Raw genomic sequence first — 20,335 nt, forward strand, 5'->3', positions numbered from 1 at the left:
TTTATTGTATTTCATAAAAAAGTTAAGCTACATAAGACAAGATTGTTATTGGTTGTTGTTGTTTTCTTAAATCTATTTTAATCCCTATTGTATCTCTAGTACCTAGAAGCAGTGCTTTAAAATTGTTGAACAAACAAATAATACACCTTTATATGTATGTTGTCACACACACACACACACACACACACACACACACACACACGAGGAAATTGACTTCTTGTTGAATCTTGGCTTTCAGGATAAGAAGCTCTGCTCCAGACAATAAGCAATTATAATAATTCTTCTTCAATTCCAGTTTTTCTCAGACATAGACCCTGTTGTGTCACTAGAATCTCCTCTGTTGAAATATGACTTTTCTATATTTATAAGGAAATTCTTAGTTTTTTTTTCAATTTTTCTTGGGAGTTGACAATAAACTGTATCTAACTTATACCTAAGTAAAAAAATAGCTTTTTAATGTACATTTTATGCATTCAAAAATGTTAATTTCAGCATTTTCAGCTCTACCAGGCATTGTACAGACAGACATTCTCTAAGGTACAGCAATAAATAAGATATACATGATACTTTCATGGATCTTTTCTCTCATGGGGGAGAATAAGAATTAAGCAAAATGTTTTACAAATTAAGTAGTGTCATCTAGCGCAGGGTTTCTGAACAGTAATGGCCCTGCATAACCTGAACTAGAATTATCAGGGAACAGTTTTACAATGCAGCTTCCTCAATCTTATCTAATAGCTACTGAATCAGAAACTATGGGTGCAGTCCTGAAATCTGCATTTAAAAAAAATCTCTTGGTGAGTCCTTATTTACCTTAAAGTATAAGATAGACAAGTAGTGGAGGTGGACACCAAACATGCAATATGACTGTGGATCAGGGATGCCTAACACGCTCTGAGGGGGCCAGGCTGAAAGGTGAGTCGGGGTTAACCAAGCCAAGGAAGAGGGAAGAGGAAGAAAGAGTCGGGGAAGAGGGAGACAGAGCACTCTAGGCCGAGGAAATACCACGCACCAAGGGCGAGATGGGAAAGGGCTCAGCGTCTTTGAAGAACTCAGAGACCAGTAGGCTTGGAGGACAGGGAGCAAGAGAGGACGCTCGGTGAGGCTGGAGACAGCAGGCCCTGAGGCCTCGGGCTTTTGCAGGTCAGGGAAAGGATTTAGAGTTTTGTCCTAAGAGAAATCAAGAGCCATCCAAGGGCTTTAAGCAAGGGAGTGACATGTTTGTATATTTGTGTTTTAAAACACACATACTGTATTTTGTTAAGTGCAAAATAAAAGTTTGTATTTCAAAAAATAAGATTAGACCAATATGACAAACACCTATACCTTTCTCCTGGACAAAAATCCATGGAATATTGGTAAATATATTTCCAAATTTAATACATCAGTGCAGGAAAATAGAAAAGAAAGAGTTCTATGCAGAGCCAGAAAATTTGAGAAAGTTCCAAAGACAGAAAACAAGCAGAATCAGAGATAGAAACCACAAGAGTGGTTGTGACCACAAGTGGCAGCAAAAACAAAACAAAGCAAACTGAAAAAACTAAACCAAAAAACCACACCCGGTCCCTAAAGAGAGGGTTCAAGAGAATTTCAACTCTAGACTCAAAGGATACACAGAGACAGGAAGGTTCTCAGGAGCACTGGTTAGAGAAAGTACAGCTAAGCTGGCTGGCCTTCCTTGTACAAACTAGAACCAACTTGTACCAAGATCCTGGAAGTTTCACCTGCATTCAGGGACCTGGTACACAGAGGCAGATCATGCCCCAGGGCAGCTGCTGACAACTGAGAGGAAGAGAGGAGTACAAGCCCCCCTTCCAGAAACTAAGAACTTAACACATTTCTCTTTGCAACCCATTTCCCCTAATTGCTGAAGACATTCTAGGGTCATCAGAACAAGGAGGCCAAAAGTTGGAGCAGATCACTCAAAATTTATGTAACTCTGTCTCCAAACACTTCAAAATATTCACATGCTGGGAAGAGTGCATATGAGCCAATGCTGTGACTCCTGTTACGCCAGCATCATCCCCTTACTAGATAATCACACATGACATCATTCCAAATATAGCGGTTAGGCTCTCAAGGATGAGAGATGACTCTAAAATGCCAAGCACTGAAAGAAAATTTACATAGTAAAAAAGAGGCATAGATCTCAACAATTTAAAAAACTGATGATTCAGAAAACAGAGTTACTATCATGGCTAGAAACAAACTTATTCTGAGTATAATTATTCCATAATGACTCAAGGACATATTGCAACTATGAAAACAATTGAAGATACCACACACACACACACACACACACACACACAAGCTATTAGAAATTAAAACTGTAATGTGAAACAGAGAGCTTAATAGGTTGGCTGAATACCTGAATGGACCTAACTAAAGAACAGATTAGTGAGATGAGAAATAAGATCTTTCAGAAACAGATTATCTGTTGGTAACACAGATCTATATTCCTAATATCAGAGCTTCAGAATGTAAAACCGTAACTGATAGAAATATAAGGAAAATTTGACAAATACGTAATAATAGTGAGAGGCTTTAACAGAATCCTTTCAGAAATGATCCTATCAAGCAGTCAAAAGAACAAGACTATAGAGGATTTGAATTTTATAGTCAGTACTCAGATTATATATACATATGTGTGTCTTTGTGTAAAACAGAATGCACATTCTTTTCAGTCCACAAGGAACATTCATACAAAGCGGCTGTTGATATTTTGTAATGAAGTCATAATGAATTCCAAAAGACTTAGTTCAGTCCCTTAGTCCCCCCCGGCCTAAATCTCTGCCTAGTCTGATTTATGAACATAGTTGCAAAAATCCTAAATAAAATACTAGTGAATCAAATTCATCGATATGCTAACTGTAGTGTATCAGGAGACTAGATTTTCTCTAAGAATGTGAGAAAATTTGAGCATATAATAATATATAAAATAACTTACTTTATAAATGAATTAAAGGAAATAGCCTCAATAGAGGCCATAAACATATTTGATGCAATTTAACACCCATTTCTGATTAAGCTTCTGCAAACCAGAAACAAAAAAGATACTACCCAATCTAATAACTATCTGTGAGAAATCTGTAACAAACATCATATATAAAATTAAATATTGGAAGCATTCATGCTAAAATGCTTCTATTTCATTTTGTTCTGTAGGGTCTAGGCAGGGCAATGTGACAAAAATTAGTGAAATATCAATATATTGAAAGAAAAGAACAAAGTTGGAGGATTCACATTTCCTGATTTAAAAACTTACTATAAAACTGCAAAACCAAAACAGCGTGATACTGGCATAAGGATAGACATATAGATAAATAGAATATAACTGAGACTGCAGAAATAAACCCATATGTCTATAGTCAAGTGGGTTTTGAGAAAGGTGCCAAGGTTCTTCAAGGGGGAAAGAATAGGCTTTTCAACAAACAGTTCTGAGACAACTGGGAATCTACATCAATAGGATGAATTTGGACTCCTACCTCACACCATTTAAAAAAAATTAGCTCAAAATGGATCAAGAACCTAAACATAAGAGCTAGAACTAAAAAATTCATATAAAGAGATATAAGTGTAAATCTTTGCCACTTTGGATTAGGCAGGGGTTTAAGTATGACACCAAAAGTTCAAGCAACAAAAGACAAAAAGGACTTCATCAAAATTAAAAGCTTTAGTGTATGAATGTGTAACTTGGGGGGAAATCCCAGGGCACATACCTTTGAAACCGAAATCAGTCAAAGGGAGAAATAAAGTGAGAGAAACCCGTTTATTTTTTACAAGCAGTCCACTTCTGCTCTCCTGTGTCTCTCATGACCTGGCTGCAGAAGAAGAGGCCCCACCCAACCTCTCTGGTCCAGATAAACCCTCGCTACCCCTTGTAATGACCTCTTCATATGGAGGTGGACTATTACTCTCCACCCCGTGGGAATACCTACTGATATGGAGATGCACTGAGGCCAAGCAAGAGATTCTGGAAATATTGCAATTTTACCCACGGGATGAAAGGAAGCTACTAAGAAAGTAAAAATACAACCATCCACGGAATGGGAAAAAATGTTAGCAAATCACATATCTGATAAAGATCTAGTATCCAGACTATATAAGGAACTCTTACAACTCAACAAAAGACAAACTACCAGTTAGAAATAGATGAGCCTGAATAGACACTTCTCCAAAGAAGATATACAGAAGGCCATCAAGCCCATGAAAAGATGCTCAACATTAGCTGTCAGGGAAATGCAATAAAAACCCCAATGAGATACCACTTCACACCCTTTAGCATACTTATAATAACTTTTTTTAATGGGAAACAACAGAAATTGGAACACGTATACATTGCTGATGGGAATATAAAATGGCATAGCTACTATTGGAAAATCATTTGGCAGTTCTTTAAAAGTTAATCATATAGAATTAACACATGACACAGTAATTCCACTCCTAGATAATATATCTGAAAGAACTTAAAATGATGTTCAAACAAAAGCTTCATAGAAGCATCATTCATAACAGCCAAAAAGGGGAAACAATGAGTTGTTCATTAACAGATGAATGAATGAATCAACAAAATATGCTATATCCATACAATGGAATATTATTCTGCCATTGAAAGGAATGAAGTATCGGTACATTCTACAACATGGATGAATCCCTATAGCAGTATGCTAAGTGAAAAAAGGTGGACAAAAAGGGCCCTATATTGTATATTTCCATTTATACAAAATATCCAGAATAGGAAAATTCATAGAGATACAAAATAAAGTAAGAAGCCAGGGCTGGGGAGTAACTACTAATGGGCACAGGATTTCTTTTTGCTGTGAAAAATGTTCTGAAATTAGATAATGGTGATGGAATGAACAGCATTGTGAGTATACTAACAGAATTATCGCTTGAAAATGGTTAAAATAGTGAATTATTTTCTCAATAAAAAGAAAAAAATGAAGCTGGGCAAGTGGTAATCCTAAAAAAAGGTCAAAGGAAGGGTAACATTTTAAAAAATAGAGTTGATTACCAAAATCAAAAGCCATTCTTTAAAAAATTAATAAAGTAATCCATTTTCTAGTAAGAGTGATCAAATAAAAAATGAATGACAAATTGTCAGTTTTAGTGGATGATTTAAATCACATTAATGAGTGCTATGAGGAAAGACAAGTATGGAATAGTAGGTTGGAGAGTGTTCCATAGTCTACAACTCCATGATAGTTGTAGATCTGTTTTCTTGCCCTCAGTGGGCCAAGAAGCAAGTTTGCTGTTCCCTATCTGCTGCCTTCAGGATGACAGAGGCTTTGTAGGCCCCATGCATGTTAACCGTCAACTGCCCTGAACTTAACTGTCAGGCAGGTGAGTGGTACATGGGCTCAAATTACCAAGCAAGAAGACAAAATTCAGAAACACTTTCACTTTATTATTAATGGATTTTTTTTCCCTTTTGACTTCTTAGGGATTTTTATTCATTCAAGAAACAAGTACTTATTGAATATTTACTCAGTTTGCAGAAATCCTGCCACAAAACAGGGAAGTTAACTTACATCAATTCTTTTTGCAGAAATCTGGTAAATTCAAACAGTGTGCTAATGTGTCTACTCGGAAAGAGTGTAATTGCACAAATGATCAAAAGTTTTCACATGCTGTTGCTTTCTCAGATTGCAGAGAAAAGGTAAGATAATTTTTAATTACATGAAGACAGACTTTCATATTAGTAAGATGTTGAAGACTTTTGGTGAAATAAGAAAAGTAAGAGAAATAACGTCTTATTGTGCCATAGAACTAAATATGACACAGAAATAAGAAGATCTGGGTATAAATGTCCCTAGACAAGTTAGTTAACCTCATTTGTACATAGAATAATGCCTGCACTGCCTGTTCATTTCACAGGATTCTTATTAAGATATATACATATACACAGATGCATGCACATATGTCTATATGAAAACAATTTGTAACCTGCCATACACTATATAATGATGAGTATCGATTCATTCAAAATATATCCAATGTGTCTTAGCTTCTTGGAAGACAGAAGTTGAAGACCTTGTAATCAAGGATCTCAGTCTGGTAGGGGTGACAAAACAGAATACAGTATAGTAAGTAGGTCAAGAGAGTGGGTTCTGCATCAAATATTTTCTTCTGTTAGTCTCCCAGCATTCAAAGGTGTATCTTGTGGCTGTTGGTGTCTGCATTAGCTGAGTTAAGTGTGCACTTGGTGTAACTTTCAAGTTACAAAGGCCTTGTAAGAATATATAGCATTGTATTTAGTGATCTTATCTTTATATTGGCATAGAGTTAACACTCAATAAATTATGAAGGTTGTTATTATATACCTCTACAACACCTCCTTTGCTGAATCACAATAGTACACTATATTTTCTAAACACCGCTCTGAGCATTCTCCATGATTATCTCATTTAATTTGAGGCAAAGACAAGCCAGGTAGTTTGCCAAAGATCACATCATTAATGTATCATGGAACTAGATTTGAGTTTAAAGAGTACAATCATGACTAGCAGGGAAAAAGGTGTAAGGGAGATCAGTAAGATCCTGTTCATGCAGTACCTGGTGAGAAACGAGTGAGCCAAATCAGCGTGAATACCATCATAGCAAATTCCTGTGAAAAAGGCCAATAGAAAGTTATTAATTTTGTTCCCAAAATGTTGGTATATTACTTTTGGAACACACTTTAATTCTGCTATTCACAGATTTCTCTTTATTTTAAAATTTTATTTATTTATTTTAATTACAGTATCATTGTTATACAATCTTATGAAGGTTTCACATGAGCGACATTATGATTATTACATTCACCCATTTTATCAAGTCCCCTGCCACAGCCACTGCAGTCACTGTCAATCAGAGAAGTAAGATGCTATAGAGTCACTGCTGGTCTTCTCTGTGCTATACTGTCTTCCCTGTGGCATCTCTACATTATGTGTGCTGACATAATGCTCCTTAATCCCCTTCTCCCTCCCTCCCCACATACCCTCCCCAGCCCTTTCCCTTTGGAAACCGTTAGTCCCCTCTTGGAGTCTGTGAGTCTGTTGATGTTTTGGTTCTTCAGTTTAGCTTCATTGTTATACTACACAAATGAAGGAAATCATTTAGTACTTGTCTTTCTCCACCTGGTTTATTTCACTGACCATAATACCCTCTAGCTCCATCCATGTTGTTGCAAATGATTGGATTTGTTTTCTTCTTATGGCTGAATAATATTCCATTGTGTGTATGTACCACATCTTCTTATCCATTCATCTACTGATGGACACTTAAGTTGCTTCCATATCTTGGCTATTGTAAATGGTGCTTCAATAAACATAGGGGTGCATATGCTTTTTTGAATCTGGGATCTTGTTTTCTTTGGGTAAATTCTGAGAAGTGAAATTCCTGGGTCAAATGGTATTTCTACTTTTAGTTTTTTGAGGAACCTTCATACTGCATTCCACAATGGTTGAACTAATTTACATTCCCAACAGCAGGTTGGAGGGTTCCCCATTCTCCACATCCTCGCCATTATTTGTTGTTCCTTATCTTTTCTATGTTGGCCATCCTAACTGATGTGAGGTGATATTTCATTGTGGTTTTAATCTGCCTTTCTCTGATAATTAGCCACATGGAGCATCTTTTCATGTGCCTGTTGGCCATCTGAATTTCTTCTTTGGAGAAGTGTCTGTTCAAATCCTTGCCCATTTTTTAATTGGGTTATTTGCTTTTTGGGTGTTGAGACATGTGAGTTCTTTATATATTTTGGATGTTAACCCCTTGTCAGATATGTCATTTATGAATATGTTCTCCCTTACTGTAGGATGCCTTTTGTTCTGCTGATGGCATTCTTTACTATACAGAAGCTTTTTAGTTTGATGTAGTCCTATTTGTTCATTTTTGCTTTTATTTCCCTTGCTCAAGGAGATGCATTCAGGAAAAGTTGCTTATGTTTATATTCAAGAGATTTTTCCCTATGTTTTCTTCTAAGAGTTTTATGGTTTCACAACTTACATTCAGGTCTTTGATCTATTTCGATTTTACTTTTGTGTATGGAGTTCGACAATAATCCAGTTTCATTTCCTTACATGTAGCTGTCGTTTTGCCAACACCAGTATTGAAGAGGCTGTCATTTCTGCATTGTATATCCATGGCTCCTTTATTGTATATTAATTGGCCATATATATATGGGTTTATATCTGGGCTTTCCATTCTGTTCCATTGATGTATGGGTCGTTCTTGTGCCAGTACCACCATTGTGATTACTGTGGCTTTGTAGTAGAGCTTGAAGTTGGGGAGTGTAATCCCCCAGCTTTATTCTTCCTTCTCAGGATTGCTTTGGCTATTCGCAGTCTTTTGTGGTTCCATATGAATTTTAGAACTATTTGTTCTAGTTCATTGAAGAATGCTGTTGGTATTTTGATAGGAATTGCATTGAATCTGTAGATTGCTTTAGGCAGGATGGCCATTTTGACAATATTAACTCTTCCTATCCATGAACATGAGATGTATTTCCACTTATTGATGTCTTCTTTAGTTTCTTTCATGAAGATCTTGTAGTTTGCAGGGTATAGGTCTTTCACCTCCTTGGTTAGGTTTATTCCTAGATATTTTATTCTTTTTGATGCAATTGTAAATTGAATTGTTTTCCTGATTTCTCTTTCTGCTAGTTCATCATTAGTATATAGGAATGCAGCAGATTTCTGTGAATTAATTTTGCATCCTGCAACTTTGCTGAATTGAGTTATTACTTCTAGTAGTTTTGGGGTGGATTCTTTGTATTTTTTTTATGTACAATATCATATTGTCTGCAAAAAGTGACAGTTTAACTTATTCCTTACCAATCTGAATGCTTTCTATTTCTTTGTGTTGTCTGATTGCCATGGCTAGGACCTCCTGTACTATGTTGAATAAAAGCAGGGAGAGTGGGCATCCTTAGACAGACATTTTTTTTAATGCTTGCAGAAGGTAGAAACCCTAAGAAGCACATTTCATTTAGAATAGCCAACCTCCTGGGAATATACTATATGTTCTTTACCAGGAAATGAAATTGGTATTGAATTCTCCAAATTTACATTCATTCTTGTAATTTGCATTTTAGGTTCCTCGTTTTAAGTTTCCAGTTACACAATATCCAATTTCTTTGGAAATTCACAGTGAGGATGGACATATCCCAGTGCAATATCCGTATCTGGTTACTGTGACTGAAGTAAATAGGAGGGAAAACTGGGAACTAAGTAGGGTTTGCTTTCTTCTATAATGATTTTCTCTTATAAGTACTGTTGTTATTAGCTAGATAAGTGCTTGAGAAAACCTATTTACACAAGACAAGGCCAGGAGTTCTTTGGAAAATAATTTGAATCGGTGGGTATATTGCTATTGCCTCAACTCCTATTGTCTCACACTTTATTCCAGCATTACTTCTAATGACCTGGATTCTATGGTGTAAAAGCATTTTTGAAGAATTCGAATTCTAAGGCATTTGAAAGACATTTTATAGATTAGTAGCAAAAATGATTGAATTTATGGCATATATTGGTCTGTTGTCTCCTTTCACTGCTTATGAAATGCTACAGAAGAAGTTATAAAAGATATTACCAGATAATCTATGGGATCTGTCTTCTAATCATATGAGAAAAGTTTCTTAAAGATTTTATGGTAAAATAATTGTAAAGATGCAGAAATATTTTTAAGTAAGAAAAATGAAATTCACTGTAATTCAGTTTTACCTCAAATATACAACTTTTTATTATAATTTTGTGTTTATTCATGTATTAATACTTTGCAGTGTTTGGTCAGATAGATAGTTATATGAACTTTTGATCAGTCATTAATATGTTACCAAATATTCATATACTTGGTATACAGTGAATCTTATTGTGTCCAACATATACATTTTTGAAATAAAAATCCTAGGAAAGAAAACCACTAAATATTTTGTTTTAACTAACATTTCCATTTTTGGGGGTGTAATGGAGTCTGCTATTATCAGCTTTTGAGCACTGATTGTTAAATATTCAAGTATTTTGAGCACTAGTTTCTAAACCATGAGAAGCTTGAAATTAATCATGGTAAGAGTGTTTATACCATGGATTTGGCAAATGCTATCAGAGCTTTTTTTTCCCCTTTAGACCTTACGTGCACCACTGCAATTTCTAACCCCCACACTACAGCTCTAGTTTTAGAAAAATACATAAGAAAGGCGAGAGTAACTGATCACTTCTTTTGGAAAAAAGTTAAGTGACCCTATTAAGTGATCCTATTGTGAAATGTTTCTGTCACCTTACTGAAAATCATTCACCAACCACAGAGGTGATCTTGGAATTATCTCACTGCCAAAGAGACAAAATATTTGCAGATCAGAACTGATCATGAGCATGGGGCTTGGAAAAAAGGTCAGCCTGAATAAGGTGGTCAGAGGCCTTGTCCTTCTGGACAGTGTCCCTGAGAAGAAGCAATGTCAGATACTAAACCTAATTTCTGCTAAATACATCTTCCACAAAGTCAAGCAGAACTGAAAGTGTGGGATAACTTAGCCATGTTAGAGAGTAGAATCTTTCATTGTACCTTAATGTATGTAACAAATTTTATGCAAAATGTAAAAACAGTATAAGTGTGATTAAAATATACTTCATGTACTTTTAGAACACAGTGTGCCAGAAAATATAAAAAAATTGAAAGATCACTTTGAATTGATTCTTCATGCTCCAGTGTATAATCCTTTAGGCCTCAACTTAAGTATAAAGGTGAGTGGACAGCATTTTTGTTTTTCCTGTTTTGACTTTAGAGAAAGTATCCTTGTCTAAAGTAAGATTGGTTTTAGTTTTAAAGGATAAGTATCTATGAATAAGGGAAGAAGCATCTTTAAATATATTGGGTGTGTTTACTTTTCCTCTATTTCCCTTGATGTTATTGTTTCTAAAGGTATCTGAAAGTTATTTTTTGAGCTGATAGGCAAGACTAGTAGTAATAGCAGCAGAAAGGGTGTTTCCAAAATTTAGGGGGGGAAAATGGGCTCGGTATTTTTTACTGGTATATACACAGATAGGTTTTCTGGTTCCAGCTGCCCATAGAACACATTAAATTAAGAAAATCTAGATAATTGTCATGAAAGCCATAAAAATTAGGGGACTTATCAATGGGAAGATTGTTGGTCAAAGAGTACAAACTTCCAGCTAGAAGATGAATAAGTTCTGGAGATTTTAATGCACAGCATTGTGATTATAGTAAACCAAGCTATTATTATATATTTGAAAATTGATGAGAGAGTAGATCTTAAATGTCCTTACCACAAAAAAGAAATGGTAAATATGTGACCTGTTGAAAGTGTTAGCTAAGTCTATAGTGGTAATCATATTGCAATACATAAGTGTATCGAATCAACACATTGCACAACTTAAATTTACATAGTGTTATATGTAAATTGTATCTTAATAAAGCTGAAAATGATGGGAAACAAAATTAGGTGATATATCAAAACTATGAATATGAGAATTAGTCAAAATTACTCAACAAGGCCATGTTAGGTTTTATATTTCTGTTTCTTCATTCTGAAGATAAGTATCTGCTGTCAGCGTCCTCTGTTTCAAACTCTTATCCTTCTCCCTGTTTTTTCACTTTGATATGTGAAGTATATGCTCAAAAGCCCAAGGAAGGGGATTGGAATCTGTAGAGAAGGTGACCCCAGAGTATATTTTTATTTATAGAGGATCTGAGGTTTCAGTGCTGCTAATGACCAGGTATATTTTTTCCACAGGGCTCTGAGCTTTTTCACTTCAGAGTGTCCGTCGTTCCGGGGGTCACTTTCTGTAACTTAGTTGAAGAATTCCAGGTATAGTGAATGCACAAAGTATTGACGGGATGATGCTGGGGACATACCATGACAAGTGTTAGTCCAAGAGACTCTGAAGAGAAAAAAAGCAGCACAATCTGTGTGAGGCTTGGAGACAGGGATCCTGGAGAAATGTGGTGACATTGTCAGTAATGATGAAGTCAGAGTGTGTAACAGATGGCAGGACCCATGTGTGCTGGGAAATTTTTAATAAGTGCCTGTATTTGTTTTTGTTGCCTCTCCGTCTTCCATATGTAACTCAGTTTTCTAACTTGTGATGCCATTCCGCTCACTCCCACCTTCCCACGCAGACATGTGTGTAACATTTTAATTTCCAGTATTATCCTTCCTTTGGTTCACTGTAATCGTAGAGTCTTAAAAAGCTAAGAATTGGGGCTCAAAATTGGTCTTCCCAAATTACGCCATGATGTGCAGTGTTCGTTTTTGCTTATTCATACAATGGCATTTGCTGTCTGAAAGGGGTGAGAAGGAATGAGAATTTGATTAAATTGATTAATGACTCATTCATTATCAAATACTGAGACCACATTATCAAAATCTCTCTCCCTCTCTCTCTGAACCCCCATCTCCTTCCCTCTCCTTTTTCTATCCTTACTCTGCCCCAACCAAGTCTAGCCCCAGTGGCAGATCTGCACTGCTGCAGAGGTGGATGGCCATGAAAGCAGTATAGACACCTAAGACCCTGAGAGAAAATCAATCCCGCTAGAAAGAGGAGCTAGGAAGCACTGGGAGTGTGAGAGGAAATACCCATTATTTTTCTCTCTTTTCTCCCCTCTTTGTCCCAAGGGCAGCTCCAATTTCAGGGGATAGCAGAATAGTAAGGGGCTAAAATTCTCCTCGAATCCAAGTTTTCTTTCCTGAGGACTAGGAAAAAAGGCCTCTGGGGATAGTGACTGGGGGGAAATCTCTAAGAGAAGAGTGATGTAGAAGGACATTCCTAATACTGCATATGAACCAGCACAAGTGCCAAACAGCACATAAACCTAAAGAAGCCTATGAAGGCTTCAAAATAAAACTACAATATAAACACCACTTAAGTTCCAGAATAACCCCTGAGTGGCATAAAAAACAAGAACACACAATAGCAATCAAAGGCCTTGAAAACTGACTGACATTGGAGCCATCATCCATTGAAAGTGAAGTATAACTTGTGATCTAAACTCAATCAGTATGATTGACTGCTAAAAAAAATGAAAGAAAATCAATGTTTTCCAGAGAATTTTTAACGGGACCCAGAATCTCACAACATAATATCTTAAACATCTAACAATCCAAAATTACTCATACTAAGAACTGAGAAAATATATTCCTTTCTGAAGATAAAATATCAGTGAATGACACAATCAGTGAATGACAATGAGATTATCAGACAGATATTTTAATCAGCTATTATAACTAAGCTACATGAGGTAGAGGTAAATATCTTTGAAACAAATGAAAAGGGAGAAATTTTCAGTAGATGATAGAAGCTTTAAAAAATGACTTAAGTGAAAATTTTAGAACAAAATATTTAAAATCTAAAAATCACTGGATGGATTCAGTAGCTAACTGGATATGGCAGAGAAAAAGCAATCAGTGAATTTGAAAATAAATCAGTAGAAATCTAACTGAAAAAAAGAAAGATCTTAAATAGCCTCAGGCACAGTATCAAAAGTCCTAACATTTATGTCACCAAAGTCCATGAAAGACTGCAGAAAAAAATATGTGAAGCTATAAGTCTGAAAAATGTCTCACATTTGGTGAAGACATAAATTTACATATTCAAGATGCTTAATGAATCCCACACTAAGAAAAACTCAAAGAAATCATGCCTAAACATTTCAAGAACTACCAAAAATCAAAGATAAAGAAAAAAAATCCTGAAAGCATCCAAAAAAAAGCAACACTATATTTAAGAGAACTGCAGTTTGAATGACTACTGATTTCTCATCAGAAACCTATGGAAGCTACGAGAAAATTGTACATCTTTAATGTTCTGGGATTTGGGGTAAAAGTGGGGGAAAGGACTATCAATCCAGAATTCTATATCTAGAAAACATCCTTCATAAGTGAGGTGGAGCAAAAAAGACATTCTCAGATAAAGGAAAGCTAAGAGAATCCACTGTAGGCAGAACTTCTCTTTTTTAAAATGCTTAAGGAAGTTCTTCAGGCTGAAAAAAAAGTGCAAACAAAGGGAAATGAAGCTTCAGGAATTTTTAGACACAGCATGGAATAGTTGAAGAGTCAAAGGGAAACATTTGAAGAAAAACTGTTTTAAAGGGCTTTAGAGGACTATAGGGGGTGTTATCTGAAGCAGAGCAGAGAGATGGGGAAAAAAAGAGAAAATGAAACAACCAAGAAGGTTATGATTACAATGTGTTGTTTCCTGTGGCTCTGCCTAACTTAGCATGGAAAATTCCCTTTTGCATTTGCATGTAGCACACAATTGATGTATCTGGAGAATACAGAACAGAGGTGATAGAGGTTTCTACTCTTAAAATATAATGGATGGCTTAACTGAGCAAGTGAAATTTTTATAGTGTCTTGTAAGGTGACTAAAATTTTATGTTAGGTAGAAATGAGTAAGGAAGGCATTCTGTGAGGAGAGAACAAGCAGCAGCAGAGACATGGATATGGGAAAGCATAAAGCTTATCCCTTAAATAAGGTTATATGTAAGAAAGTGGGGAACTTAGGCTAAAATTCCAGGAAGACCTTGAATGAGAACTTTAGAACCTTCCTGTAGGCAATGGAACGCTATTAAACATTTTTTAAATAAGGTGTTCAGGGACAGACACATGATCTGTAGCAGCCCAATCTGAGGAATCCACAGGACTTTTGCTCAGAATGCTGGGACATGGACTTTCTTGATGATTTTGAAGAAGGAAGCTTGTAGCCCCAAGAGCTGCTGTCAGCTATGAAGGCTGTGGACTATAGGGGGTGTTATCTGAAGCAGAGCAGAGAGATGGGGAAAAAAAGAGAAAATGAAACAACCAAGTAGGTAATGATTACAATGTGCTGTTTCCTGTGGCTCTGCCTAACTTAGCATGGAAAATTCCCTTTTGCATTTGCATGTAGCACACGATTGTCTGTCTCATTGGCCAAAACACACTAGATATTTCTTAGCTAAAGCTAATTTTTCAAACTTCTCTGATGGTCCAGCATAAAAGGAATATTTTTTGTTGTCTGGTACCATCCTGAAGACCACAAGTAGCATATCACATTCAATATCAAACATTTTTCTATCAAATTCCCAATAATTCCAGTACTGGTAGACACATAGTCTGAGCCCTAAAGTACAACAGGAGATGGTTAAACCAGCTGATCCATTACCATGAGGACAACTGCCCATCCCCGTTGGAAAGAATGGCTTCTCACTGCTTTCCATACCACTTGGCAAGGTGCACCTTTTAAATTCTGTTGCTTATGACACCCCACTTCTGGTTCCAGTTCTGTATGGCCAAGTTTTTTTTAGTTGTAAATAAAGCAACCTCACTTAAAAAAAAAGGGGGGGTTATAGACTGGGTGGTGCTTTACAAAGTTTAACCTGACAATTTTACTATGTCAGCGTGGATTGACAACATGGAAAGGAGACTATTAGAGTTGCTTATTTATACAAAGTGAGGTAATAGAGCCCGCAGCAGGGGTATTGAAAGTGGAATGGAAGGAATGAATCTGAGACGAATTGTTGAAGAATTGACACTGTTTCTAAGGGACTGTTTATGAGAAAAGAGATACCTCTTGGGTCACTGAGAGGATGGTGGTACCTTTAATCTGAGCTATAACCTAAAGCAGTTTATCAATCCTTTTCTTGTCCTTAGCATTCCACATTTCCTACTGTCCTATTTCCATTCATCTCCACTTTCTTCTAGCTTAGAAGATGATCTTGATCTTGTTTCCCACTTCACAGAGAAAACATAAACCACTGGGCTCAAGCCACCTTACTCTTCATATACCCCGACTTTTACATTGGACATAAACAGCATAAATGGCCCCCTTCCTTGCCTCAGATCTCAGAGAAGAAAAATACACTTCTGTGCCTCTCTGTCAATACTCGTACCTCTCCTCTAGGAACTTGTTTTTATTAATTATCCATTCAGGCACAGGATATGTTTCGAACATACAGAAATATCTATGTCACCACTTGTGCAGAGGATTTTCTAAAGAGATGACAGCTTGAACGAGCACATGCTTATTCCCCTCCCGGGATGTCCTTTCTTCTCTTCTGGGAGCCCAGTTATTCTTTAAGACCCAGCTCAGGACACACGTGTCCTGATTACCATAGTCAGTTAGGTGTTCCCTGCCTGTTCCCATGGCACTTTGTCCATTCCTCTGTAGATGAATACAGAGTATCTTCCCGCCGTCTGTGTTCTCTCTGCTTACTTCTGCCATTAAAGACATAGGCTAAAGGCATAGGAAAATAAACAAAACTCTTATTCCCCGTTTATCATTACTTGTCAGATTGTCAAGAGACTGTTTTCAAGCTTTATGGATGCTGAATATCTGTGTAAATTTGGGGAGAATTTTGCTAAACGATTAATCATATCTCCTGTGGAGATCATATAAAGCTCAGTGTTTTCAATGACAAGATTCAGAAAGCTTAAAGATTTGCTTTTTCTGTTACAGATTTATGTTGACGAAGTACCGTTGCCATTTCCAGGACACACACTGATCGCCGTTGCAGCAGCTGTAGTGCTAGGGGGACTAATTTTTACAGCATTTATGTTTAAAATACGTGACATCCACCCGCGGGATAGGTACCAAAAACTTATTAAAAAAAGCAACACTAAGTTATCAAACATCAGTTGCAATCAGCCACCTTACAGATGAAAATCTGAATTGCAAGCAAATTAATAATCCCAATTTTCTCTTCACTTCCTGGTTTTATTAGACAATTCCTAGAACAATATATTTACATACTAACATAAAGACCAGATAAAATACTACAGAATGACTATTGTAACTCAAATTTCTATTTGTCAATAATGTTTGACCATTCCCTTCTTTCATTTTAAATACATAGAAAACTTGTTATGTCAACACTTGTGTAAAGGATTTTCCTTGAGGTTCTTAGAAAATGTAAAATGATAATCTGTGTAGAATGAGTTTTCTATATTTTTTGGCTTTTGTGGGCTGGAGCCCATTGTGTGGGATCAGAACACCTGTGCCTTGCTCTTTTCAGGTAGGAGTGTGAGTAGAACTCAGCCATGCCCAGGAAAGACAGGTGCCAAAGTAGGCTTATCTGTAGGTGCACTTTCAGAACCTCATGGGAAATAAAGATGAACCACTTGGGTTTCTTGAGGCAACTTTGCGGAGACCAGCTCCGCAAACCAGCTGAACCTGAGAGGAGTGGGTGGGAGATTAAGGAGACCAGAGATAGCAAGAAGGACAAGAAACCAAAGTTGGGATCAGGAGGTTCACTTCCTGGTGGAAGAACAGTGGTGCAGTTTTATTCCTGAGCACAGCTTATATACACAGGTTCACAATGATGTCACTTCCGGGCTGATTTCATGTCCGGTGCTGTCACTTCCGGTTCTGGTGTTCTCACTTCTGTATCTGGTGATCTCACTTCCTGGCCCTCTCTGCAACTTCAAAACCAGAGTGCAATGTCTAAGGCAGGGAAATATGACCATCATGAGGTTGGAAGCACATGGGGTTTGGGAGTCATATTGGTTTACAAACCTACACGCAGCATGTGGAATTCCAAGAGGTATATCTCTGTGTGCTCTCTCAGAGCACCTGTTTCCAAATAGAATGTGGCCACTACAGTCAGAGGTGAGAGAGTTATACTCTCCTGGAAAAGCTCAAGAGGAGAAGAACACTGCTTTGACAGCATAAGGAGAGGCTAGACCTCTAGCCCAGAAGACCCTAAGTCTGCGAGCAACAAAATATGGGCCCCTCCAAGAATCTAGGTTGCACCTAGAATACCCAGATTTATGATACTAAGTTTTATATTCTCAAAAGTTCACTTGAAATTTGTTTGCAGTGACATAAAGCAAATTATTATTCATAATAATTCTTAGGAAACAATTATGAGCATAGCATGTAAAATAAGATGCATCATGAGTTTATTCCACAGTTTTTTATAATAAGCATTTAATTCTGTAGAAAAAATGCAAACATCACCTTTATTGTTAATATTTTCATTTGGTTCTATAAACAAAGTGCCTGCAAGGCAAGAAAGTTCTTTTGAGAGGGCAGTGAGTAAATGGATCCAAGAATCAGACCCAAGAGCCGACATTCTGAGTTTGCCACTTCCTAGATGTGTGACCTGGCCAAGGTACTTAACTTCTTTGTGCTTGAGTCTCTTCACTTGTAAAATGGGGACAATATTTATACCTGCCTAATATGGTTACCGTGAGGGTCAAATGACTTGATACACATACCTGGCTTAGAACAGTGCCTGGCTCATGAATACTTTGAAGTTTCAGCTGTTGTTGTTAGGTTACAAGTAATAGAAAGTGATTCTGTCTAGTTATAATAAAAAGAGAAGTTTATTGGAAGGGTACTGCAGAAAGTCAGATAAAGAAAAATCTGGGCAATCAGTTTTTGTCATGCGCAGGAATGAGGACCATTCTGGAGACCCAGGAAACAGAAGTTTGTCAACTCTTCAGAGCATTACTTGCGCGAGGGGTCTAGATATAAAATATGGCACAGAGCTTACAAATTTAAGCTCCAGAGCCTAACAGCCTGGTTTTTTCTTTTAATAAACCTTTTAAGTTTTAGAATAGTTTTAGATTTATAGAAAAGTTATGAAGATAGTGCAAAAGTTGTGAAGATACAGATATAACCCACTGATATTATTGCCCCTGATATGAATACCTTACAGCCTGGCTTTTATCTAGCTCCATCACTTACTAGCTATGTGACCTTGGAAAAGTTATATAACCTCCATAGATTCTATACTGTGCTCTACCACACACCACCTTTTGGCTATTTCTGCATGTAGACATGCTGTGCACTCATCTGTCTTCCTGTACATTCAAAGACAGACCTGCTAAGATAAGCCAACTACTCTACATGCAACTACACACTCCTTGTCTTCTTCCCCGAAGGGTTAGCCGAAGACATATCTAACTATGTGCTCCAGAGATAAAGTCATAGAGCCACTGTTTTTGGAGTCTAGGATCTCTTGGTTCTATCAATGTTTCTTAGTTTCTTCTTGAAAAGGGGGGAAATGGTGGTGATAATTATACTTAAGCAGAGAACAAGGAATGTGAATAGAGTTTATGACCCTTGTTTCTGTAACTACTACTAACGCTGATAGTAGATTTATGAGTCCACTACACATTCTCTGTGCTCCCTTGCCTTTGAACAGCTCCTCAGTTGATTTCCTTTGCAAAGGAAATAAATAGTCTTCATTCCCTTTGGTAAACCTGCCCTTTCGCAATTGTATATCTATCACTGTATAAGTTATTTCCCATCGATATTTATCCTTGGGTGTCCTTGGTAATAGAAGTTTGTGACCCAATATCCACCCAAATCAATCTCGGTGCCTACTGTGTTTGAGCATCCCTGTTTTTCCTCAATAGGATTGATTATCCTCTCTTTTGCCTGTTTTTCTACTACACCAGGAACAAAAATGGCTACATGGCAGGCTTTGTTTGCAATTCAGTGGACTCATTACTGCATTCATTGGTAGAAGCCTTTCTGTACTAGTTAGATAGACCAGTGATTATCAGAGCCCAAAGTTTAGAGCACAAAGAACAAAAGGTTTTCTTGGTGGTTTATTAAGTGAAATCTTAAAAAGAACCATTCACTCTCTACCCTATGTTTCCCGAATTAATGTGTTCTAGTCATAGGAAACGTCCCTGTGTTCTGGAGATTACTTACATATATTTCATCCAACCAGAGAAATGGCCAGGGTCCAAAGGACCACTGTGCATGAATTTTCAATAGGCCTTCTCCTACTGAAAGTAATAAGACCACCTGTTTCTGGGTGACAGAGTGGCAATAATACAAAAAAAACCCCCAAAACACCAACCCATTGCCTCACTTCTTTTTATAAAGTTAGTGAAGATAGGGTCAGAGGCAAATTGTGAGGGATCAAATATCTGAGGGTCCCAAAGTGCTGAAAAGATTATCATTTCTTCCCATGTGTAATTAAAATTTTTGATATAACACAAAACTTCAAGTATATATGGAGATTATAATTTTTTTCTAGATTTTCTGATTGAAAAATCCTGAGTAAATTCATCGGCAGTTTACTATTCTCACTTTTCGTTTGTTTGCTTGTTGTGGCAGAGATGGAAGAATACCATGGCAGTGTAGAAGGCATTCAGAGCGATGGGCAGGCATGATTACAGTATGATAAAGGTCATGTCTCTTTCTGGGGCAAAAGGTGGCATGCTTATCACCCATTCTAAAAGATTCGAGTTCCCAGGTTCAGGGCTCCTTTCATGTAATGCAATTCACCGTGTGTGTGCACATGTCACCACCCTCTCTTTGTTACCCCCGGGCTCAGGTGCAAAACTGCAAAAAAAAGAAGTGCCAATAGTGTGGCTACTACTACTGCTGAAAGTAATAAACAG

At 37.0% G+C, this 20,335-nt stretch overlaps 1 protein-coding gene across 4 annotated transcripts in view; it reads left to right on the top strand.

Moving 5' to 3' along the window:
• CATSPERB (cation channel sperm associated auxiliary subunit beta) overlaps positions 1–18,370 on the top strand; it is a 119,111-nt gene extending 100,741 nt beyond the window's left edge. For 2 of the 4 annotated variants that reach the window (XM_073241965.1, XM_073241966.1), the window contains 5 exons: positions 5,549–5,659; positions 9,077–9,212; positions 10,621–10,721; positions 11,732–11,806; positions 16,431–18,326. In XM_073241965.1, the coding sequence (XP_073098066.1) occupies positions 5,549–5,659; positions 9,077–9,212; positions 10,621–10,721; positions 11,732–11,806; positions 16,431–16,634 (627 nt within the window). In that variant the 3' untranslated portion in view covers positions 16,635–18,326. Of the gene's footprint in view, positions 1–5,548; positions 5,660–9,076; positions 9,213–10,620; positions 10,722–11,731; positions 11,807–16,430 lie in introns of those variants that run through there. The other 2 variants (XM_073241967.1, XR_012133716.1) reach the window with 2 other exon arrangements.
• Positions 18,371–20,335: the final 1,965 nt, after the last annotated feature.

Source organism: Manis javanica, chromosome 8 (assembly GCF_040802235.1).
Source record: "Manis javanica isolate MJ-LG chromosome 8, MJ_LKY, whole genome shotgun sequence".
Taxonomy (NCBI): domain Eukaryota; kingdom Metazoa; phylum Chordata; class Mammalia; order Pholidota; family Manidae; genus Manis; species Manis javanica.